This window comes from Nymphaea colorata, chromosome 5 (assembly GCF_008831285.2).
Source record: "Nymphaea colorata isolate Beijing-Zhang1983 chromosome 5, ASM883128v2, whole genome shotgun sequence".
Taxonomy (NCBI): domain Eukaryota; kingdom Viridiplantae; phylum Streptophyta; class Magnoliopsida; order Nymphaeales; family Nymphaeaceae; genus Nymphaea; species Nymphaea colorata.
The window spans coordinates 24746630-24770743 of NC_045142.1; the positions used below are offsets into that span (position 1 = coordinate 24746630).

The 24114-nt window shown below is 38.2% G+C and overlaps 3 protein-coding genes across 6 annotated transcripts; 2 read left to right on the forward strand and 1 right to left on the reverse strand.

Moving 5' to 3' along the window:
* Positions 1–469: 469 nt before the first annotated feature.
* Positions 470–3963, reverse strand: LOC116253960 (uncharacterized protein Os08g0359500-like). The gene is given in 8 exon segments (XM_050078099.1): positions 470–670; positions 1145–1179; positions 1332–1381; positions 1383–1486; positions 1569–1603; positions 1727–1883; positions 1992–2178; positions 3806–3963. Coding segments are annotated over 8 exon segments (774 nt in total). The 5' UTR covers positions 3811–3963.
* Positions 3964–5572: 1609 nt separating this feature from the next.
* On the forward strand, positions 5573–14900 carry LOC116254089 (BRCA1-associated RING domain protein 1-like). 3 transcript variants are annotated; one of them, XM_050077978.1, is made up of 13 exons: positions 5573–5982; positions 6712–6765; positions 6898–6968; positions 7847–7954; positions 8046–8902; positions 9761–9861; positions 10202–10391; positions 10496–10572; positions 11078–11204; positions 11408–11573; positions 12015–12133; positions 12392–12749; positions 14785–14900. In XM_050077978.1, the coding sequence occupies exons 1-13, from the start codon at positions 5894–5896 to the stop codon at positions 14898–14900; spliced, it is 2433 nt and encodes an 810-aa protein (XP_049933935.1). In that variant the 5' UTR covers positions 5573–5893. The 3 variants fall into 3 exon arrangements, with proteins under 3 accessions (XP_049933935.1, XP_031485027.1, XP_049933936.1); XM_031629167.2 differs by lacking the exon at positions 14785–14900 and adding an exon at positions 12950–13268; XM_050077979.1 differs by lacking the exon at positions 14785–14900 and having other exon boundaries at positions 12392–12939.
* A 3-nt stretch (positions 14901–14903) lies between these two features.
* On the forward strand, positions 14904–23506 carry LOC116253845 (uncharacterized). 2 transcript variants are annotated; one of them, XM_031628808.2, is made up of 13 exons: positions 14904–15037; positions 16069–16206; positions 16296–16377; positions 17077–17153; positions 17242–17357; positions 17460–17577; positions 18741–18857; positions 18964–19055; positions 20488–20554; positions 20651–20732; positions 20832–20923; positions 21443–21586; positions 23250–23506. In XM_031628808.2, the coding sequence occupies exons 1-13, from the start codon at positions 14912–14914 to the stop codon at positions 23394–23396; spliced, it is 1398 nt and encodes a 465-aa protein (XP_031484668.1). In that variant the 5' UTR covers positions 14904–14911; the 3' UTR covers positions 23397–23506. The 2 variants fall into 2 exon arrangements, with proteins under 2 accessions (XP_031484668.1, XP_049933937.1); XM_050077980.1 differs by lacking the exon at positions 14904–15037 and adding an exon at positions 15131–15347.
* The last annotated feature ends 608 nt before the right edge of the window (positions 23507–24114 follow it).

Below are 24114 nucleotides of genomic sequence, written 5' to 3' on the forward strand. Positions count from 1 at the left end.
CTTGAGTCGGTTTGTCAACAGACAGGGCAGAGAGATGGAAAAAAACTTTCATATAGTCCCAGTTTCACGTCCAAGCATAAATCTCATCATATCAAGGATCTTTCCCATTAAATCAAGTTTCACATCCTTGCATGGCTGCCCTGATTCCCATCTGAAATCCTTCAGACAAAAAAAAAAACAAGAGAAGCAAATATATAGCGCAGCACCCAACACCCACCAGGGATAACAAATCAAGTACAAGCCAGCCAAGAACATGAAGACAGGATGGAGAATCCAGGAAGGAAGAAGCATGGGAAAGGAGTTCAGGCTCAACAATACTAAGAAGGTGATAAATACTTGGGAAAACAAACACCGAGTGCAACACTGCTCAAATTGGCACCTTGCAACTAAACCAATACCATATATGTTGATTTTTTGTATTGCAATGCCTGGTTGTCACAATCCTAACCAACCTATCATCTGCCGACCATCACTTTTCTGAACTTGCAGCTTCCTCTTTGACAGGAGTTGGTTCTGTTTTATCAGCTTCCTTGTTTGCATCCGGTTCTGCTGTTCCAACTCCTTCGTTAGCCGGACTGTCAACCACTTCATCTACCGAACAAGGAAAGAGATAGAACAATGTAAGCAATTTCCCAAGCAGAATTCCTATAACCCGAACTTTCAGTACCAGCTGTCACAAGCAAGAAAATAAGAAGTGCGGCAAGCAAGACTCACGGCTATAGATTGCACATACATCCATGGCGACGCCCACATATAGACAGTTCATGGCTTACTTACTTCCTGGAACAGGTTGGGGCATTTCTATTCCCTTTTGGTTTTTAGGGCCTAGGTGAGTTTTATGATTTTATCTATTTAGAATTTTCATTGGAACGAGAAAATTCTGGAGGAAATCTGAAATATGCATGTTAGGATTCAAATTAAGGAAAAGCATAACGTAAAAAAACAATGAACAAAAATTCTCAGATTAGAAGATGTTCATTTGGCAGTTAGCATCAATATTTTAAATAATAAGATACATCTACAAGTAACTGAATCTGTGACGGCAAAGGTTAATGTATTTTTCTATTAAATAGTAAGATATATCACATATTTCTTGTCTCTAAAGAACCACACATAGTTTTGGAGATAGTTTATTGTCCAATACTCGGAATGCAGCCTTGCATAACAGAAACATTAGCCCTGCAATGGAAATATTCAACCAAAGGCAAACGAAGCAGTTTCCTGCCTATGGAAAATCTATGAAAAACTTGTTATGGCTGCTGAATTTAAACAAATAGTAGAAAATCATCCATCAATGACTGGCAACATCTAAAGGGAACGGAGGAAACTACCTTCATCCTCACTGTCTTCAATATCATCGCCCATGCCCCCCATGGCCCCATGCCCCCATGGCCCCCAAGCCCCCCATGGCCCCCATGCCCCCCATGGCCCCCAAGCCCCCCATGGCCCCCATGCCCCCCATGCCCTCCATGCCCCCACCAAATTTCTGCATAAGAATATAAGGCAAAAACGTTCAGAAATATCTCAAGTGATGGCTACCAATAATTGCTTTGATCATAAATTCTTACCGAGAAATCCATTCCTCCCAAGTCCATGTCATTTCCTGATCAAAGACAAAAGACCTTGGTAACTATTTGCATGCACTTATGTGAAAACAAGGACATGCACACACCCGAAACGTAAACATGTAATACTAACAAGCAGATAAAAGCTTTAAAGGACATACCAATTTCATCATCATCTTCATCAACCCACTTGTCCCAATCCACCTTTAGGAAGTGGGGCGCCTTACCATCACCTCGCAACAACTTCTTCCACCATCCATTTGCTGCTTTCTTTATCACACAAAAGATGCTGCGAACACCAATGTTTATCTTGCTCTCCTGAAACCACCAGTTAGCAAACAAAAGATGACATGAGAAAAATATTATGATTAGAAACATGCTGAAAAACGTCATACTCCAATAAGGCAATAACTATCCATCATTTACCTCCACATTCACTTTATCATGAAGATCCAACTTCAATTCGTATTGATTGTCGCTTGCTCCCGCAGTTGCAGAAAAGTTTAAAACACCATCAGGCTCAAGATTGACCTTCGCATTTTTGGCATCAGGCAAAAGTATTGTGACATAAACATTGTCTGCCCTCTGTGCCCACTTCACCTCAGGATGGCGGCTGCATGGTTTCAATAGAAAAAGGGGTTAGCAAAGGACCTTGATAAAGCATATGAGAAGGATTTTCTTTCTAGCTTTATCAAAACATGGAAAGAAACTCATTTCAAAAACAAGGTCAATCTTCACAAGACACAAGTTAAACAACACCATACAGGCTTGGAGAAAAATTAACAGTAACTGAAGTGTGCTGCTGAACAACAGATCATTTTAAAGCACCAACCATGAAGTATGAATTCCAAGGGTACAGAATCCTATTATTCTCTAAAGTAATGCCTTTTCCTCGGTCCTTTTTTTATATGTGTAGCCAAAACATTTCCCAAAAATAAGCTTGATGCGAAAAATAACTCTTGCTTGAAAAATAGCCTAAGACAAGAGGAATTTCTAAAACAGGAGTATCTCTATAACAGGAGTGTCTTGCTTTGTCAAACTAATTCTAATTCATGATCTTGATACAATGACGCCCGCACCTACAAAGTGAACATGTTGCCAAAGAAGATAACCTTGTATAGCAGCTAAGGCAGGACCCAATTCTCTGAAATGGAAATATCACTTAAGGGATGCAGAAGATATGGTTCAGACAGAAGAGACCCACTAAGAGTGAGAAAATTGTTTGTATACCCCGTCAATAGAATATGTCAGCTGGACCTGCTTTAGCAAGCAATGCGCATGCATAAACAAGGAGTACGCGACAAAATTGACTTGGGGGCCCCTTCTTGTTATGGGCCTGAAAATCCTTTACTGGCAGCTACTGCCTTCGGGTGCAACCCATGAGCTACTCACCTTGCTTCCCGGTGCTGAACACCGGACAAGGTAATGACGTCATACAGTAAGGCTTCTTCTCCTCAGTACTCGTACTCATGATTTCCATAATAAACCAACCGATAATCCATGCAGACGATCTCATTTCCTACTCGGGTGCTAACTTCACGCGGAACAGGCAACATAGGAACACCCAATTCATTGTTCAGCCGTTTTTCCTAGTATTGGATCAAAACAGCACTACAACTTCCAAATAGAGTGGACAAACATCAATAAAATTGCACCCTAAGCAAGTTCAACGGCTGTATCAACTCGGTTCACCAAAATAGGATCCATTTTCGCAATTCAATCGAATACTAAACTCGATGCACTTCAAAAAAACAAGACCACAGAAACTCTAGTTGCACTAGAAACTTCGGATGGCAGCAAGCAAAATCATCGTCAAAACATAAACGAAAAAGGCAGCGACCCAATGCAAGTTACTTAGGAACCAAATAATCTTCCGACCGAAAGCAAAGAATAATAAGTAAAGAAAGACAGTAAAGGTTCATCAAATCTCCGTTGATAGCCATAATCCAAACGGAACGACCCTCGGAGTGGCTAGAACTAACCCATTCTCAACCAAACGCACATCAGGTTCGCTTCAGACCCCACAACAAAACAATAACCACCAATGGCGGAACCAAAGACCTGCTCGATCACCGGCCCCTTCTGCAACTAAACTCCGACTACGTCAAATTGGTGATTGGGTGGATACGGAAACGCATATACATAAGAGCAACTAAAATGCGGCGGTGGACTATAAAAAATTCGGGATGTTGTGAACAAAGTACGGGATGTATCTGGAACAAATCGATCGGAAAACTCACCTCATATCCGGGGACGAGATGCCCTGCAGAAGATAAGCCAAAAAACCCTAGAAAATGGACGCGCGAGGACCAACTCTCTTTTTCCTTCCTCCTCTTCTCCTTTCGCTATTCTCAAAAATGTTGGAGGCAGGGGACTGAGGACATAGGAGTCTTTGCAGGAGAGTTTTTCAATATTGGTCCTACATTAATGCGATATTGGCTGCTGGCCTTTTGTTTATAACTATTGACAACTTGCCTTGCCATTTCTTTTTCCATTCGTTTTGTGTTTGTATGACATCAAACCTGAGTCTCACCAAAACCAGTTTTGACAAAATTTGGTTTTTATTAATAACCATAAATATCTTTTTCCCCACTATTTCTTATGTAAAATTAACCTTTTATTCTCAAACCAGGTTTTTCTTTTGTCATCTAGACATCCAAATCAAGTTTTAAAGACTTTGAGGGCATTTGGAAGAACCTAGAAGCAAAGTTTTGGAGGCAAGCTATGATTTTTTTTTTCCTTTTTACTGTTTAGATGCCATCAAAATGAGGTTTGAAGAAAGCCCGATTTCAACAAAACCTAGTTTTGTATAAGGAAACTAAAAAAATCTTGCCTCCTTTGAGATACTTTATAAGCAACATTTTTTATAACTCATTAAAAGTAAAATTTTTTTTAGAGTGTTTGGGTGCTATGAGAATTGGGTTTAAAAAAACAAAACTGAATATTGACAAAACCAGGAAAGGAAGTACAAAAATTAGACTCTCGCTAAATTATTCATAAAAAATCTGTTTTTCATATGTCATGTAATTAAGGAGTGAAGTATGAAATACTGTTCCTCACCAATTTTCAAACAACCTCCCTGGTGCGTCTACTTTAAGGGGGACAGTATTTTATTTATAATTCGTAGAACCGACTATGCGTGATTGAAATTCCTCGATAAGTGTCAAGTTATAGTACGTGATATTGCTTTATATATATATATATATATATATATACAACTTCATAACATATTTATTGTGCTATATATACGTGATATTGCTTTTCCATTTTTGTCTCAATGAAACTATATTAGAATAAAAAAAAACATGATTGGTATAAACTCACTCCTACATTACATATACTATGAACTCCTAGTTTGGCGGATCTCAACTTACTCTTAACGATTGTATTTAGAGTTTTAAAAGGATAAAAACAAACAAGGAGTCAGTTAATTGTTTCATTTATAAGTCATTTAAGATTTACAACAATATTTAGTATACAGTTAAATTTATAGTAATGGCTGTTACACCAAAACTAGGACATTTAGCATTGATTGAAACAAAAATACTATGTTCATACTATTAGCCTAATCAGCCATGCAGGTTATCGGAGCTACCTAGGTGTGAGATGCGGGTGCTAGTGCGGCGATGGTATTTATTATTATTATTATATTATTATAATATATTAATATATATAAATATATATCGTGTCGATGACGTGGGTGCGGATCCATTTCTGCAGCATCATGGTGACTTAGGGAGTTATGGTATTAAATTAACTTAAAAGACAAAGGTATTTTGGATCCGGGTTTAGATCCAAAGTAGGCACGTTCGATTTCGAAACCGGACCGACGGGATCTGGAGCAAAACCGACCCGAGATCCAAACCGGGTCCTGGGGGGCGAGAAGGAATGGCAAGATTGAAATAATTTCAAACGACAGGGGCATGCAGACAGAAAGGAGGTGGTTCGAAGGAAAGAAGGGAAGGGCGGGAACTTGTAACGAAAGTAGAAAAGGGGCGCCAAAAGAATTGGCGCGGGATTTCTCTCCCTCGTGGCACTGTCTTCCAGGCAGCCATTTCCTTGGGGCGAAGCTGGAAACATAGAGGAGAAGCGCAGCCACGAGGTCTCCTCAGAGAGAGAGTGCGTGTGCGAGAGATTTCCATATCTCTTTCTCTTCAAGGGAATCGTCTCACTCCTCGTCGCCGTTCATCACCTTCCGACCGACGACCTGTCTTCGTGATTCCTCTTGTTCTTAGCCCTAATATCGTTCCCGTCAGAGAGAGAGAGAGAGAGAGAGAGAGAGAGAGAGAGAGAGAGAGAGAGAGAGAGGGAGTTCTTTATCCATTTCGATGGCGGAGGCAGCCGGTCTCAGGGAAGTGCTTAACCCTTGCTTATTTCACCTCCAGAAGATGGAGGTCGAACTAAAATGCCCGATCTGGTAAGCAGCCTCCCCTGTTTCTTATCATATTTGTTTTAGAACGATAATCCAACTCGATAGCTATGTAATAGGAGGAATTAATTGAAATTCGAGCAATTGTTAGGCAGTCTGCCAAGTTAACGTTATCCTGCCAGAGATCAAGTTTGATTTTCTTATACCATTTGCTTTAGTTTGCTAAAATTAGTGCATTGTTTACAACGTGAATTCAGAGTTATGCATTGTGCTGAACTGAAATCTGTAGATTTTCAGCGCCTGTTTTTGTTGAATACATGTTGACGTTTGAGACTTTTGTTTCGCAAATTTGTTTTCGTGTTCTTTATTTAGGGATGTGTTAAATCCAGACTGGCAATTATAAAAAGCATGGTTCACTTATTGTACTTGATTGTTTTTCTTGTTTTATTTTCCCACTGTTTCTGTTTTCGGAGTTGGAAGAATAAACCCATTGCATTTTAAACCTGCATATTTCCTGATCTCAACGAGAAAAAAGAAAAAAAGGTGCATTTAAACATGCCTATTGGCATGGTCTCGATGAGCATTTTGAGTTTTAATCACTTGATACTTTCTAGTTTATTTGATCCGTTCTGTTGGGTTCACGCTGTACATTACATGTAATTTTTAATTTGCAAGACAAAGATGGTTCCAAAGAGAAGAAAAGTATTTGCACGAGTTTGTATGTTCAGGCGAATGGGAATATTAAACTTGGTACTTTGGTTCTGTTTCCTATTGCAGCTTGAACTTGCTGAGGCAACCTGTGTCTCTTCCTTGTAGCCATATATTTTGCAGGTAAGGAATATCTTTATTGAGACATTCTGCTTTGCTCTCATCAAAATTCACATCCTCAGGGTTGGAGTGACTTTTCATATCAATAGTTCTTCTGGTTTCATTTATTGTAGCTTATTTTTTTCTATGCTGCAGTTCCTGTATTATGAATCCATCGAAATCAAGATCTGATTGCCCTGTTTGCAAACAACGATATTCCTGGCAAGGTAACTTTTTTTGTTTTTGTTTTTGTTTTTTTTTAAACCATGTGCAGTTCTAAGAATTTATGGAGAAATTCCCTTTGCAGGGATGTTCTGAATTTTCTTAAATGGGATTTATGGGCTCATGTGAGGTTCCTTATTGGGGACGTTAATGTGTGTCTTTTTTGCATAAGTGTGCTTGTTCACACCCCAACTGAAGGGGATTGCTACCCAGGTTGGGTCCAAGTTTAAGCTAGAAGTATCACAATCTCTCATTTTGGAAAGTTTAATAGTGTAAAATTGTTTACATCCACAATCAAAGCATCATTCTGATCGGAAGTTGAAGTGAGACTAACTGCTGATGTTTTTGAAAGATTTTTTGACAAGGAGAAGGGGATGGAGGCCCGGAAGGTGCAAAATTGGTCAAATGCATGGACTGTCCAATGAAGCATTGGACTGAATATCAAGAACTGAATCCCTTTGCTATGTTTGTGCAACTGTTATTCATATTCATGTTTGACATATAAGTACACTATTTAGTGAAACCACTGGCATTTGCTACACAAAGGGAGTCCGAGAGACGACAGTTGAAATATCTATTTTCTTGATCTGAATGCTTCAACTTTTTTGTTGTCATGGCTTATTTAGTGGAAGAGAATCAGTGGTTGAACTCTTTCCATGTTTAAATCCTTTGTTGATTGCGAAACTTCAATATCAGTTAGCCCATTCAGTTTTAGGGTTGACAATGCAAAGTATAATAACTATCCAACAGGCATGCCATGCTGATATGGCACCTGTGGGTTGGGCATGTTAATTTTATATGTTTATACAATAATAATACATCCTGTCTTTATTTTCAGATAATCATAATAATTTTGGGTTGCTTATGTTTCCTTTGGTTGCAGATGTGCGTTTATCCCCACATATGGAGCAAATGGGACACATATACAGGGGAATGCGTACTGCATTTGGTGTAGCTCTTCTTCACTCAAACTCGAGGAATAATCATTCTGGTATGCTTTAATACACTCTTATCTATAATAAAATGTCATCAATGCTTGTTATCATTGAGGCATTTGTTATATGAAAACAATGTCTCTGCAGATGTTCTGGCAACTGGCTGTGGAGACAGTGATCTACTTAAGGAAACTTGCAATGTATCACCCAAGTACGATTCAAGATACTCTCAACACATTGATAATCAATTTGTCACAAAGCCTGCAAGTTATTTATTCCCATCCAAGAAAAGGGTTCAGGTGTCTCCATCTGACATTGAGACTGGGATGGGTACATATGATGAGTATAAGAAATTACTAAATTATGAAGAGAAGAGCAATGGAGTTGCGAGGCAGAATTGCATGAACATTATTGAAAGAAACATTGAACCTGGGCTGCATGGAGGTAGCTTGATCGAAGCAGAGGAAGAAATCACAAAGTTGAACGAGAAAAGCAGATCCAGTGCTGATATTAACTTGCGTCTTCATTCCATAGATTTCCAAGTTAATGGAAATTATTTAATGGGGAATGGGAAGGAGAGTGGCAAGCGGCTGGCAGAGAATGTTGGAATTGATAGAGTATCCAAGAAGCAGAACAGATCATATATTGAACATGAAAACTCGGTTATGAGAATTGGACATGATGGTCCAGTAAATGATGCAAGAGAAGCAATAATGGATTTGAACTCTTATTGCCTTGCTCCTAACAATGCTGTTTCATTCAATGCTTCCCCTCAACTTCAGACAAGTTCAGATGTCAACGTTGATAGAGCCGAGAATGGAACAAATAGTACAATTTCAAGTGATCAGTGCCTGGAAAGTGAACCAGTTGCCACTGATGCACATATGGAAATTGGTCACTCTGAAGGCATGTTTCATGCTTGTGCTGTATCAAGTCCTGATGAGGTTCGGTCAGTGCTGAATAATGTAATATGTGCATTTTGTCAATCTTCTGGGGAATCAGAGGTAACCTATTTCGTTTATGTATGATTTGTGACATAAAAAATTTTGCTAGGTTATACATATCTTGTGTTTCATTACCAGTGTGATAGAAAGAATGCCATTCATTCAAATGAGAAGTCATCTTTTTGTTTTCTTTTTCCTGTTGAGATGGTTAAAAGTTCAGCTTTTCTGGTAGCCTGGCTGCACCCGCATCTTCTTTTGAAAATGACACACCCACACCCTTTCCCATCCTCCAGTACTTGGAGTGGTGCATAAGTAAAAAACATGCTTCATGAAACAAACCAAATAAAAACACCAAAGAATTTGATGCATATAAGAAGTTAATATATAGTACATACAAATATAAAAGGAACATGGGCATTTTGATTATAGCTTCAAAGCATAATAACCATTAAATATTAACAACCTCGCCAGTGTCTCACTCACACTGCACTAAGACTTGGATGCAGCAGCCTATCTGCTGTAGCCTGTATCAATGTTATGGAGTCCCACATGAGACGAAGGTTCCTTTGCTTATGAGAAAGCAGAACTGACCAAGCATTCTGTGCTTTACATGGCGAGAAGTGGATCCTCATGGTTGTGGATGCTGCAATTTCTTGTTCTATATTAAGGCAATTTTGTAACTGTAATCTATCTTGGCTCTTCATGCATATGTACAGTTACATGTATTTGTCTTGTGAGCTTTTTCCCTGGAATTGGGTGTGGAACTCCTAGGAAATTTTAGTATTCTTTGAATAATGTCATGTTGAAGGTCTTTGTTGTTTAGTAGGGCTTTTCTCTTCTTCTGTATATTGAAATTTAATTAAAGGACAACTATCAGCATTTGCAAATCTTCTGCTAATAATTAAATGATGGTTTCAGGCTTCAGGCCCACTTGTGCATTACCTGAAAGGCAAAGTGGTAGCTGTGTCACAAAGGAACCAACCCGACATAGTGCATGCTCACACAAAGTGTGTTGAGTGGTAAACTTCTCCTATTCCGTTTAATTTCTCTGAAAAATATTATACTGATAGCATGATGATTCTGACCAAATAAACAAGCATGCTGTAAAAACACTTACACAATCCTGCAGTTGGTACTTTCTTTGATTGATTGTACAAATGAATTGCCACTATTATTTGTTACATGGTTAATAATATATTCAAATAACCAAAAGAACTTGCTGCTCAGTTCGTTGGGCTCGCTTTCTAACCTCCTAACCAAAAGAACTTTTTCGTTTCTTTTCCAAGCTTGTGTGCACTAATGTCATTTTCATGTAACAATGTTTCTTCAAGATAGATTCTAAAAGAGAAAATAATGCAGGGCACCTAATGCATATTATGATGATGATGAGATCATACAAAATTTGGAATCTGAAGTTGCAAGGAGTGTAAAGATAAAATGCAGCAAGTGTGGACAAAAGGGGGCAGCTCTTGGCTGCTATGCGAAGACTTGTCGACGAAGCTACCATGTTCCATGTGCAGCAGATACCCCTAATTGTCGGTGGGATGATGTAAGCAATCCTATGTTCCTATTGTTTCTTTTCCCTTTTCTTCTTCCAGTAAACTCTTTCTTGCTTTTCTTGGGAATATTTACAAAATTATTTTGATTCTGCAGGATGATTATTTAATGTTTTGTCCTGTTCATTCTTCGCTAAGATTTCCAAGTGAAAGGAAGTCTGGAAGGCCAACCAGGTGACTCCTGTTAATAACTGCAAGTGGTTACTTGTTATTTTTTCATAACCACAAGTATTTTACCTGCATGTGCTTCTATAGTTTTTCTTACAGATTCATCTGAAAAGGATTGCACTATAGCATTAGCTTATTGACTGCCTGCTGTTGTTATATTCTTCTATATCAAAATTGTTTTCCGTTGCCCATCGTGTGGTGGTATGGCTACATGTCAAATTTTTCCGTGCTGATGATTGGTTAGAGCTTGGTTCATTGTTAACTGATTAACATAAACAAGATCTTTGGGTTGCCCTTAGATTAGCCATATGAATTTCCTGTAGCCTTCACTAGTTATGGGGATTCTTCTTTTCTGCGTCTTCAGTCTATTGGGGCTTATGCATTTTGGAAACTTGACTAACTTGTGAAAGATTCTGTAAGAAAGGGTCATGTTTTCTGCTTGGGCATGCTCTATTGCTAATTGAGCTGGTTACTACGAGATTTTGATTAGAAATTTTCATGTTTGCCATAGAATGCCAGTTGAACCTTCAAATGCCTGTTCTAAAACAAACCAGCAGGACAGCAGAAAATGGATGGCCCTCTCTGGCACATCAGACAGATGGATGCTCTGTGGATCTGCCTTGACCACGGCAGAGAAGGTAGCTTCGTCTTCCTTGAGAGGCATTCCATTTTATTTCTTCTTTATCAGCATGATTCTTTCTAGTTAAATATGTACAAGCAGAATCTTTGGTTTCTACTTCGTGACAAAGGGGTAGCAGTTTTCTGTTTTGTCTTTTTCAATCATCCAGCAGTTTTTGTGCCTAATCATGTTCTATCGTTATTAACTTATTATTTTCAACAGGATATTGTTACAGAGTTTTCAAGTTTGACTGGTGCAACACTCTCCAAGTCATGGGACTCAAATATTACGCATGTAATTGCATCTGTCGATGAAAATGGCTGCTGTAGAAGGACCTTGAAAGTACTGATGGCGATATTGAATGGGAGATGGATAGTGAACATCAATTGTAAGCCCATGCCTTAAAATAGACTGCTTCAAAATCTATAGCTCCCAATGGTGTCACTAAGAAAAGTCTACTTCCAATCTATCCTTTTCCTGAATTCTTTTCAAAGTTAGAATGGTGTATTCTTTTCATGATATATCTTTGCTACAAATGATTGTATGTGGTTGCAAAAATATATATAGTTTTAAACCATTTTTGTTCATTTTTAAAGATCCACCCCAGTGGATGTGTGATCTACGGGGCCTTTTTAGTTGAGATTAACTAGAACGTGACATATATTCTGCTCTTTTGGTGAATCATGAAACTCAAACGGAAGTATTTTTTGGACAAGACATACAAATAGAAAGCTGATAGGCAAGGATTTAACACATCATGTTAGGTAAAAAGAACACCTTGATGCATTAGTCATTCGCTTATCATTTATTTCCTTTCTTGTCTTGAAAGGGATCAAAGCCTGCAGAGAAGCCATGCATCCAGTTAGCGAGGAGCCTTATGAAGTACATCACGATATTCATGGATGTTCTGGAGGTCCAAGAAACGGAAGGCTTAGAGCAGCGGCTAAGGTCTCTCTCTCTCTCTCTCTCTTTTTCATTATTAATGTACGCCAAGCAATCTTTGTTATGAGTAGAGATCATGGCACAATCTTTCTCCAGGGAGTGACCTGATCTCAATTTTGTACCTATCATTTCGTTGATTTTATGCTATTCAATTATATATATATATATAGGTTCGTTTGAAGAAATGCTGACTCAAGCTTCACGGATGTGATCACTTATAAATAGAGGCTGAATAATTGCTGTACCTTTTTTTCTGTTATGTAGGAGCCTCCACTTTTCAGCGGGCTAAATTTCTTCTTCATCGGCGAGTTCGAGGCCCCATACAGGGGTTATCTACAAGACCTCGTGCTGGCAGCCGGCGGCAGCGTCCTGCGAACTCTGCCTTCTTTGGAAATCGAAGCTCAGGCATGCAGCCCACCATCAATCATCCTGGTGTACCATGTGGCTCGCGGCGACGGAGTCACATCTCCCGATGGTGTTTCTGTGATGGAGCAAGCCATAGCAGAGGCCACCTCCTTGGCTGCAACAATCGGCGCAAGAGTCGCCGGCCACGAGTGGCTCTTGGACTCCGTAGCTGCCTGCAGTCTGCAGCCTCTTTCCTCCGCTGGTGCTGCTTACGTTGGTAAGGAGTCGTGATTTGTGACTCATTTGCCCTGCACTTACTTTCTGTGCCTTTGATTCTGATTGTAGTTGTTCTCGGGGAATCCACTGACTGCTGATTTATGTAACATTCTACCACCGATACTCCAGAAGCTTACACGTTTGTGTAAAAACTTTCGCGACTGTTGCTAATTTATTCTTATTAACTAAAACCGTGTTCAGGAGATGCAGTCATCCCCACCTAGTTGCCGTCCAGTGCTTGACGTGTTCCAGCACTCTGGAAACTCGAAGTTCCAAATTCAGTTCCGAGTTGAGGGTCTAAACTGCCGATGTCCATCTCGTAGCGGAAACTCGAAGAATGCGCTCGCTAACAAAGCCATGGTCATTTTGGCATCTCCAATCATACAAAAGCTAGTGGGTGAAATTTAACCTGAAAGAGTTTCTGTTACATCACCGAAAGTTATATGTGCCTCTGATTTTTTTTAATTAAAATCAACACTTCAAGTTGTAGTGAAAGGAGTCCCCAAGAGAATTTTGACATTCCCTGAACATGAACGACACAAAGAGCAGTATTATTAAAAAATGCAAGAAACCAATCCATCACAAGATGATCTGATGGGATCTCTCAGGAGAAAAGCCACCTCTTTAATTTTTTTTTTTTTGTTGTTGTTGTACAAGTTAATGGGTTGGGAGGAGAAAAGACATTTCCTAAAAATGAGCTTCTAATGATGAAAAAAAGAAAGTTAACTTGGTTTATTCTCTGTTTGTCAAGATAGAGTTGGATATGTAGAGGCGGCTGAAAAAAGTTTTAATAATAAACTTCGCTTACCGAGAAAAAGACAGAGATAGATGAGGCTGAAAAAAATTGCAGTCTCAACCGCTTTAGGTGTGAAATCCACTTTTGAGGCAGTGAATTTCACAATTGCGGATTTGAGTGAGGTATGTAATACAATGCAAAAGCAATGGATAGAGTGGGTTGCATATGCAGTTCTTACTCCAAAGCTATTATCAAACATAGCTTATGGGTATATTTGATATTCTCGAATCTTAAATATGAGGTTGACCTAAAAGCTATCATTTGTAGAATCCGTTGTTTAAATAAACAACAAAAATTTTTGATAATCTTAGTGTTTGGGGGGCGTTTGACTATTTTGGATTTAAAATCTATGGATCGGATGTGACATGTTTTGCTATGTGGCAAAAGATTGATGACAAAATTTATAGTTCATCAAACTACAACTTATATTAGACTTCAGATCCATAATCAGATCTAAGATCTAAGAAGGAAGGGCCAGATCTTAGATCTATGGTTCTCAAATCAAGCGCCTCTTTGTTTGATAACTGTTTTGTTGGACAGAACAGATAGGAGTGTTTTCTCTCTATTGTTTAATGGTTTTAGGACAAAACACTCTGTTTTTTTGTCTGTCTTTTTGTCATTGTCTGTCTTGTCCATTATGTCCATTGTTTGATTTATGTTACATCCATTCTGCATTTCCTCTTAAGTATTTGCATCATGTATTGTTTGTTTTGTCCATTGTTTGATAATCAAACCACTCTATTTTGTTGGTTTTGCTTGTTTTGTCTATTGTTTTTCAAAATTAGAGACATCATACAAAGTATATGAAAAAAAATTTCATTATTTCTAAGTTCAAAGGAAAACATGATGTTATATCAATACTAATATAAAATTATAACAAAAAATAGTTGAATCAAAATCAACACAACTAATAACTTGAACCGGTTAACTCAAAATAATACATAAAACACCAATATAGCAAAATTAACATTATAATTTGAACAAGAATATTATCAAGGTTAGATGTTCAAAGGTTCAAATAAACATTATCAAATAATGATGGCAGCAAAGAATTGCTTAGCATCACCATCGCTCCCTTGACACTCCCTAAAGCCTAACCGATCCTCAATAACATGTAATATCGATCTCTCCCCAATTCTTCGAGAATTTATGTACGTTGGATTCTCTTCGGCGGAGCCAGGGTAGTTTGGTCATTTGAGGTTTCCATCTCTTTGGTCTTTGCATGCGCCCGCTTTAAAAGATTGGCGGGGGAACGGCTCAGGCGTCACTCTCATACTCCCTGTCGTTTCCGCCGGAGTGCTCGGGAAAACTCTCCCTAGGTGTCGCCGGAAGATCGGCCGCAATTTCTCCTTCTGAATCGGAAGACGATGGCGCACGCGAGCCCCGGCGAGCAAAGAGTGGATCTGCCGGAAGGCGAGCAGTCGACCGACGGGAATCATCAGAAGACGAAGAGAGTCGCTTCACTGGACATCTTCAGAGGCCTCACCGTCGTGGTATTCCTCTTCGAACTGTAACTGTTTCTTTCGTTCCTGAAGTTTCCGTTCGGTATTGTTCTTGCAATCAGGGCTTTCTGGCTCTCTCTTTCGCTTCTCCTTTTGATATTTTACCGATCTCTATGTCGGCATTTTGTCATCGGTTTCTTGGATCACTTAAGTTCTTTTTTTGGTCAGAAAGCAGTAATACTGTGACGGTGAAGTTTGTGGTTTCTTGTTCTTCTGCATGCTTGTGTCTCGAGATAAGCACTTCTCGCTGGGCAGATCGAACTGGAGCTGTTATGGATTGAGCCGGATAGAAATCGATTAGGTCGTTCTTTGTTTTATTTCTTTTTCTCTGGTCACGGTTGCAGTTACATATGTCTATTCAGCTTCTCGTTCGATCGAGGATTGAACCGGAATGAAGCCGATTCAGTCGCATTTTCTTAGACTATTCATGGTTTCAGTCACCTACTTCTATTCGGCGTCTCCTTCGACCGAAGTTCAGATCTAAATCGGTTCTATGGTCGTCAAGTTGAAAGCCATGTATCTAATTAGAACTTTCATTTTCATTGTCCCCTTTCCAAGTAAAGTAAACTGGACTAGGAGACTGTATCGGAGATTTGGCCTGCTTCAACTCAAGGTCGTTTGAACGTTAGCCAGTTAAGCGTATTTTTCCCTTCTTAGGGCAGCAACAGTATTGACATTCATCAAGTTATTAAATATTTTCAAATTCATGAAATTTTGAACTGTTTTCGAAGACTAACTTTTTTCGATAGACATTCTTAGATTTTTCAAAAGGTTTCGTTATCATGCTCAAATTTTATTCAGTGTCTTAAACGGTGCTAACATTTTACGTCTCTCAACAATATGCCTAATTAATTTTGTAATGAAGCATGAAGCTGTAATTTCTGAAAATATAGGAATGGTCTAGCAAATATGAGTGTATTCATATTTTTTTAGTGTAAAATTGCAGTACTGCACTGTGTTTCTCCGTGTTTCCCTCCTGATGATTCTCTCAAGTAATTAGTTCTCTATGTGGCAAACTGTAGATGATGATTTTAGTGGACGATGCTGGAGGCAAATGGCCGATAATAGGCCATGCGCCTTGGAATGGTTGCCACCTTGCCGATTTTGTGATGCCATTTTTTCTCTTCATCGTTGGGATGTCCATTGCTCTCTCTCTCAAGGTTCTGCATTCTCACAATTAGATTTCATGATATTACAGTTTGGAATTATATCATCCTCTTCTAGAAAGTGTACCTCGTTCCTTTTACAGAGAATCCCCAATCAGGTCATGGCAGTGAAGAAGGTGGTTTTGAGGACCCTCAAGCTCCTGTTCTGGGGTATCATCTTGCAAGGTTAGTCATAGTCCAAAGACTAGTTGAAATTTGGTTGGTTCATGTTGGCCGATCTACGCCATCTAGCCGGGGTTGGTGGCTCGATCCTAATGTGATATCTGCATGTCAGTTCGGTGGGTTGAATATCTGATCCTTCTTGGTCTGGAATGCACGTAAATTAAAAAAAACTATTAGAAAACTCCGGTGAGGCATTTTTTTGAATTAAAATGAAACGTTACATTTAGATTAAATTACAGTAAGTACAAAAGTATCGGTCCTGCATCAATCCATACATTACCACTTCGCAGTTCGCACCCTGTTTGCTCGCATGGTAGCAGGGCACACTCGGTGGTTTACCTCTTTAGGGAGTAGGCACATTAGGCAGCCAAGAGTTCTGCCGTGTTCAAATGCGCTGTAAGTGTGCGTTTCATGAATTCATTCCATTCCTGGTACACCCAGTGCGTTCCATTCCTGTACTAGGAACTCCAATCAAACGAGATCTACACGAGACAGCACCACGCTGGAATGCCAGCAGGCGTTGTTTCCGTGGCATGAGATGGAGCCGTTTTAGCCATTTCGGCATTAAGCTAAGTCAATGAAAAAGTGCTTGTGGTTCCCATGCGCAAACATCCTTTAAGGGTTCAGCACCATTAACAAAAAAAAAAAAATCTCTTACCTAGTGTGAATATGTGATTGTTAACGTTTTAATGAACATGGCAGGCGGTTACTCGCATGCTCCAGACAAGCTGTCCTATGGAGTTGACATGAAAAAAATACGTTGGTGTGGGATTCTCCAGGTTCAAAAGACTATTTTCCCATTGCAAAGGATCTTTATATCTGATGTACGATTGTGCATCTCACATTGCATTGGTTGTGTTTTGCTAGAGAATAGCACTTGCATACTTGATTGTAGCAATGGTGGAGATCGTGACCAGGAATTTCCGACCCGAAGCTTCTACAAACGTCTATATTTCTATTTTTAAGTCATATTGTTGGCAATGGTGAGAGATTTTAAGCAATGACTGAAGAACGTGACCTAATTAATCCGCAGGCTGAGGTTAAGCATCCATCAAGGATTTTGACTTTCTTGTTCTACAATCCAGGCTAGTTGGGGCATGTCTACTTGTCGTGTATATGGGTATATTATATGGGCTCTATGTTCCGGATTGGGAGTTCACCGTGCAAAATGTTGATAGCTCTTATTACGGAATGCATTTCACTGTGAGTGTCTTAACTCTGTTCCTGGGAACTGCATTTATCTCCCTCCCGTAATTTGCAATGGAAATCTGTCACCCTTGCAGCAGGATGCATTTTCCTTTGAGAGCTACATAGTTGTATCTCATCTGATTTTGTTTGCAATTCTAGTTCTTATTGAGGCTTATTGAATCTGTTTAAAGTTTAAACTCTTCAAGTTATTGCCCCTCTTGGTTTGAAAGCATTCATTCCTTGTGGTAAAACACGCAACATGAACATGACCTGCATCGCGGAGAGTAAAGCTAGATAAGTAATGTACCATAGAAATCGCAAATTTAATTTTTTAACACTAAAAAGTCACAAAAGAAGAACAAGAAAATGTAAAAAAGAAAGACAGAGAAGATACAAAAAGGTGCTCTTTACTCTTTAGGAGAAGCATAACTTGCATGAAAATAACAAAATAACAAGTGCATGCAATCTACAACATGCATGTTTTCATTAAAAAGCATTAAAATTTGAAATGACCATGTAAGTTATTGTCAATAATTAAATGGTTATCAAATATATACCATTTTTTGTATATTACTTACTTTTTGGAGTCTTGAACACGACTTGACAGACATAAAAATCAAATCTTTTTTATTTTTGATGATAGACATAGGCTCTTATACGGAAAATCATGAAAGCGCTAATTGTGTTACATGAAACCGGTCCTAATTTTTTTTTTTAAATTTATTTTAAGTGTGTAAGAATGTCTTCGAAGACAAATTTAACATATTCAACCTTAATAAATTTATGGAACTTTAATTTCCAAAGAAACTTTCTTTTTCACTGTTTTGTAATTTGAAGGTGCAACTCATATCATAATGGAACGTAAGGTACAGGGATATACTGTAAGTTAGGACGAATATACTGCAATTACACCAAAGTAGTTTCAGGGTAGTAAAAATTGATTTTCGTAGAAATAACATTAAGGTATTGCCACATGCTATTGCAATGCTGCATTCATTAAAGTAGGTGCTTTCATGCAAAATATTCCACCTTTCTTGGATGTGACCAGAGAAGTTCCCCATCAACTTTACTGAATATACTAAAAATTGATAATTGTTAATGCTTTTGGAACCTATTCTTTGGGTTTACATTTGGCATATTTCTAACTATTTTTTAGTATCTCACCTTTCCTCCTTCAGGTGCATTGTGGTGCGCGCGGCAGACTGGATCCTCCTTGCAATGCAGTGGGATATGTTGATAGGAAAGTTCTAGGAATAAACCACATGTATCAGCATCCTGCCTGGAGAAGAACTAAGGTGGGCATTTTGCCATTCACATATTAGTCACAGCTTTTGCTTGTTTATTCTTTGGCCAGTTAATGATATTGACTTTGTGATTGTTTCATTGCTGTAAGTGGCACAGGCCTGCACTAAATACTCTCCCTATGAGGGACCTATTTCAAATGATGCACCAGCATGGTGTCACGCACCATTTGAACCTGAAGGGGTTTTGAGGTCTGTACGGATGTCCTGTCTACAATTCCTTTTCAGGCTTACAATTGCTGTGGCCCATATATTGATACTGTGAAAGTTGTTTAAGAATTATTGAATAGACAAAAGAGTGTTAAATTGTAATTTTCAAAAGTATGTCTACGGAAAAAAAAAATGGGAATCATTTCTCTGTTTTTCAATTTTTTGTATGTTTAGATAGGATTTTTAAATGGTTTTACTTCTTTGTTAGGCATGCACTATTTCACCTGTTTAAGAAAATAAAAGCATTCTTTTTGTGGTCATGGTAGCAGAAGTATAAACAGAAGGATATAAGGGGTCTTTGTTTCGGTTTTGTTTCTTGTATTTGTCCAAACTCGCAAGTCCTTCTTAAGCTCGAGATAGCAGATATTTAAAGGGAAGGACCAAGTCTCTAATCCCTGGAAATAATTGGAGCACAGCATGGCTAGTATGTCAACTGGTTTCAACTGACATTGAGTTAGAGTTTGATTTTGGTGTTAAAAGCATGAATATTGCTAATGAATTATCATGGATGGTGACAATGCTAGTAAGCCCAGCGATGGTAGCAGGCCAAACAAATAGGTTTCCACATATAGAGCAGTAGCCACAAATATTCATCTAGTTTTGTGACAACAGATACTTATATTTTCTGGCAATTGCATCAAAACGAGGAATTTAATTTTTTCTATGTTTATTCCATGAGTCAGTTGAACTATCATCAAGAATGCTATGTCCTAGGATTGGATAATGTTTTGACAAACACCAACTTGATAAGCAAATCATTCTTGAATGAAAACCAGGGAATTGAATGACCAATAAATAGAAGCCACAAAGGATGGATCTTGCAACCCAAATTCGTAAACCACGTCTTATCCTTTCTCAGTGTAAAGTCATCTTGTCTGTTCATCTGAAGTCATTCTTTCAGTCAGGGGCGGAGGGAGGGGGGGGGGGGGGGGGGGCGCCTAGGCCGTGGCCCCACCCTACCTAAGTTAAAAAAAAAAAAAATACATTTAAAAATTTTTAGTCGTCTAATGTATTTTTTGTATTTTGATTTAGTTTGGCCCCACCCAGATAAATTCGTTGGACCGTTTGACCCGCCCCTCAAAGAAATCCTAGCTCCACCCCTGCTTTCAGTGGCATTCAAGTGCTCCCCCCTTCCACTTTATTCATGGGATACACTCGTGACCTCATTCTGAGAGGTGAATTATTTTTCCATGCTATGAATTGTTACTTTTATTGCATAATTGTATACTATGGTGAGCTGTAGCCTTTAGTAGAGATTACAATCGTTCAACAAAAAGTCAAACTGAAATATAAGAATATTAAGCTTGAATTTAATAAGACTTTGCTACATTTATTTCTCTTGTAAGTACATTAATGCTTTAGTTACATTTCTTCCCAATGTTCTATCTTATCATTCATCTTTTTTAATCCTCAGTTCAACCTCAGCAGTACTCACCACCATTATTGGGGTGCACTTTGGGCACGTGCTTGTCCATCTAAATGTTGGTACCTTAGACGCAGCCTGTGATTGGCATTTGGCATATAAGCCTGTAGTCAAGTTACAGCCACCTTAATGATGAGTTAAACATTTTTGACAGGATCATTCTAAAAGGCTTACACATTGGATGTCCATGGGTTTGTTCCTTCTATTTGTAGGTTTGATTCTTCATATCACAGATGGTGAGCATTTCAGAATTTTCAACTTTCTGATATGTTTATTTAGTCTATCATGTTTGTTTTGTTGTATAACCACAATCTTTTTCTTTGTATTTTTTCCAGAAGTTCCACTGAACAAGCAACTGTACAGTTTCAGCTATGTTTGTCTTACTGCGGGTGCTGCAGCATTGACATTCTCAGTTTTCTATGCATTAGTATGTAGTCATAAACTTTCTTTGTTTCAAATACTAAATCTCTTTAATCAATATAGGAAAACAGGGAAAGACATTATGGGAGTGTAATTCAGCTTTTTTTTTTTGCTGACTATGCCATAATCTGACAACTGGCAAGCAAGCTATTTGAATCCAGAGAACTAAATAAATTGGTGGTTAGACCAGACTCGGATCTGGTATTCCCAAAATGATAAAAACTCATACTAGATCCAACACTAGCAGCAATTTTCGATTAACAAAAGCACCTACATTGTCTGTATTTTCTGCATGCATAGATCTCTATGGAATAGATTTGGCTCATTTTCCTTTCTCAAACCTTACGTGTTCCATCAGAGCAACTGTAATGCGCGCTTTGGAACTGTGCGGTTTTCAACCTTTTCTTTTGGGGCCTTTGCTCTTTCATTTCAACGCATCTTATTGTCCATTTTCCATGCTTTATTTTGTTTCTTTCCTATTCTAATCACTAGAATCAAATAAGCATATTCTCTTTTTTTTTTCCAGGTGGACATCTGGAAATTGCATCATATTTTTCTGCCATTGCAGTGGATTGGCATGAACGCAATGCTTGTTTTTGTGATGGCAGCAGAAGGCATTTTTGAAGCATTTGTTGATGGGTGGTATTATGATGATCCACATAATACTCTGGTATGCGTCTTCCATTTTCTTACAGCAGAAGTACCCCGTCTGAATAATTTCCTGAAATGTTCCAGGTTTTACCATGAGTTCATCATTTTTTTCCAAAACAAATTTAGAGAAATTCATATTTATGTCATACTCTTTTAAGTTTTTGTGAATCACCAAATACAAGAAGGAAAGATCTTGCTAGTCTTTTTCAGAACCATGATAAAGCTTGTGTCAAGAGTGAATGTATAAATTTATCTCGTCATTGTACCATTGCACTCATAATTGGCACACAAAATCCAGTCAACTTGATGATTAGGAAACCGACAAACTTATAGCCTATGGTACATAAACTGAAAAGCTTATTGTTAGTGAAAATAGATGACAATGATTATAATCCACGATAAAAATTTAGGGGGCATTTGTATGACAACCCAAAACCAAGTTTTGGAGTGTTTGAATGCCATCAAAGCTGGGTTTGAGGAAAACCCAAATTTGTCCAAACTTGGTTTTGTAGAAGAGATCGAAAGTGGAGTTTCTAAAGCTCATTTAAAACCAAGTTTTCACAAAACTGGGTTAGATGAGGGTATTACCCAAATGCCCCCTTAAGGTTGTGTCTTGTATGTATTATCCTTAATATCATATTATAAAGGGAAAAGTGATGTGAGACCAAAATATTTTTGATTTATGACGAAATTTTAAATGATATTTTCTATAGCAAAAATCAACAATGTAATTTAGACATTTATCTATGCAAATTAAAATTGCCCTCATGTTTACTTGCATTTGTGAAAACTTGTAACTAACTTTTTTGTTATCATTAATTAAACTTATTTGTTGAGATATACAAAGAATTAAGGATAGACATCCCTCTGTCTCTCTCTCAATGAGATAGGATAAAATATTAATTTAATGTGAAGTTAGGTCATAAATGTTGATCATTTGAATAGTTACACACAAAATCTTAGTTATACTCTATCAATGAAAACTTGTATGCTTATTTTTTGAATTTTTAGATTTTCTTTTATTACAGATTCAGATTCAAGCTTTTCCTTTTTCTTAATCTTCACAGAGTTTTCACCCAAAACCAGTTAATTTTCTTTTTCTTTTTAATTGATCTGGTTTTCCTTTTATAGTGAATCTCCTGTACTGTGTAAATATGAAGACCATGTACACTGTTTATTAGCCATCTGACCAATTTGATTCATAATTCACAATGTGTCACATGTAAAATTACTTTTACAAAATCAAACTACAACCTACTTTTTTTTTTTTTTTTGAAAACATAACTTTACATGTGTTACCTTGTGTACCATCAATCAAGTATTCACATGACTCATAATCTTTCTACATATTTTAAATATATATATATATATATATTATATATATATATGTATATTATATATATATGTATGTATGTGTGTATATATGTATATATGTATGTTCGTATGTATAAAAGAAGTATCGTTGAATCCCTGTTATGTGTGTTGTCACTTACCAATTTAGCATCAAATAAGAACAAACATGCAAATTGAAGCAGCTGACTCAATTGGAAGATTCAATTGGTTTGGCCGATTCTTGATAGACTTGGAGAGTTTAGTCCCAAACCGCACTCACACTTTCAACAATGGTGACTCAATGGTAAGCACGGGATCATCATTTGAATGCTTCTCCTTTGCATTGGCAGGTTAATTGGATCAAGAAGCATGTCTTCATAAATGTGTGGCACTCCGAAAAAGCAGGCATTCTCCTCTATGTCATCTTTGGGGAGATCGTGTTTTGGGCCGTAGTATCTGGTGTCCTCCACAGACTGGGGATCTACTGGAAGCTGTAGCACCTCTAGAGCCCCTGTTCACAGTTTGTAATTTAAGCAGACAACAACCAGTTTCACAGATTCTGCAGAGACTTGGGTGTACCTAGTAAGATACACTTAACATCTCTTTAGCTCTCTCTCTCACACATGCATGCACATACATGCACACACACAAATGTGGATCAGTACAGGGTTGTTTGGCAATGAGAACAGTTTGTTACTGTTCCATGAACCTGCCTAAGTGATTGAGACAAGTTCATAAAACCATCGCGTTTCATGAATTTGCCTCAATTTTTTAAGTAGATTTATGGTTGTTACTGTTGCCAAATGACCTGAATCCTTATTTCCAAAGCTGAAATATCCGATTCAGGGAGCGTATCTGTACGTGCATAGAGCGGCCAAGACATTGCGTATCAAGTGATCTGCTGGCCTCATGTGCCAACAGTATTAGTAGAAGCACTACACTCCCACACACACTCGGGCCTGGTAAATGACAAGCCAAACTGACCAAATAGCCTGTGTTCATGCAGCCTCAAAAAGCACTCGAGCTTGCCTCCTGAGCCATGACTCTGTGTTGAGATGAGCTCGAGCTTGGCTTCCGTATATGAGCCAAGAGCTCCGATTGAGCTAGGCTCATCTAAGCGAACTTAGCTTGTTTTTTTTTTTTTTTTTCACATTTGGAGAAATTTCATGTTTTTTTTTTTGTTTTCAAGAACAAATTTTAAATGTTTTCGTATTA

Bases quoted from the DNA above. Each gene is read 5' to 3' on its own strand.
- LOC116254089 (XM_050077978.1), top strand. From the start codon at position 5,894: ATGGCGGAGGCAGCCGGTCTCAGGGAAGTGCTTAACCCTTGCTTATTT. The intron at 5,983-6,711 runs GTAAGCAGCCTC...TTCCTATTGCAG, and splicing joins GAACTAAAATGCCCGATCTG to CTTGAACTTGCTGAGGCAAC. The intron at 10,573-11,077 runs GTGACTCCTGTT...TGTTTGCCATAG, and splicing joins AAGTCTGGAAGGCCAACCAG to AATGCCAGTTGAACCTTCAA.
- LOC116253845 (XM_031628808.2), top strand. From the start codon at position 14,912: ATGGCGCACGCGAGCCCCGGCGAGCAAAGAGTGGATCTGCCGGAAGGC. The intron at 18,858-18,963 runs GTGGGCATTTTG...TAAGTGGCACAG, and splicing joins CTGCCTGGAGAAGAACTAAG to GCCTGCACTAAATACTCTCC. The intron at 20,555-20,650 runs GTTGGTACCTTA...CATTTTTGACAG, and splicing joins ACGTGCTTGTCCATCTAAAT to GATCATTCTAAAAGGCTTAC.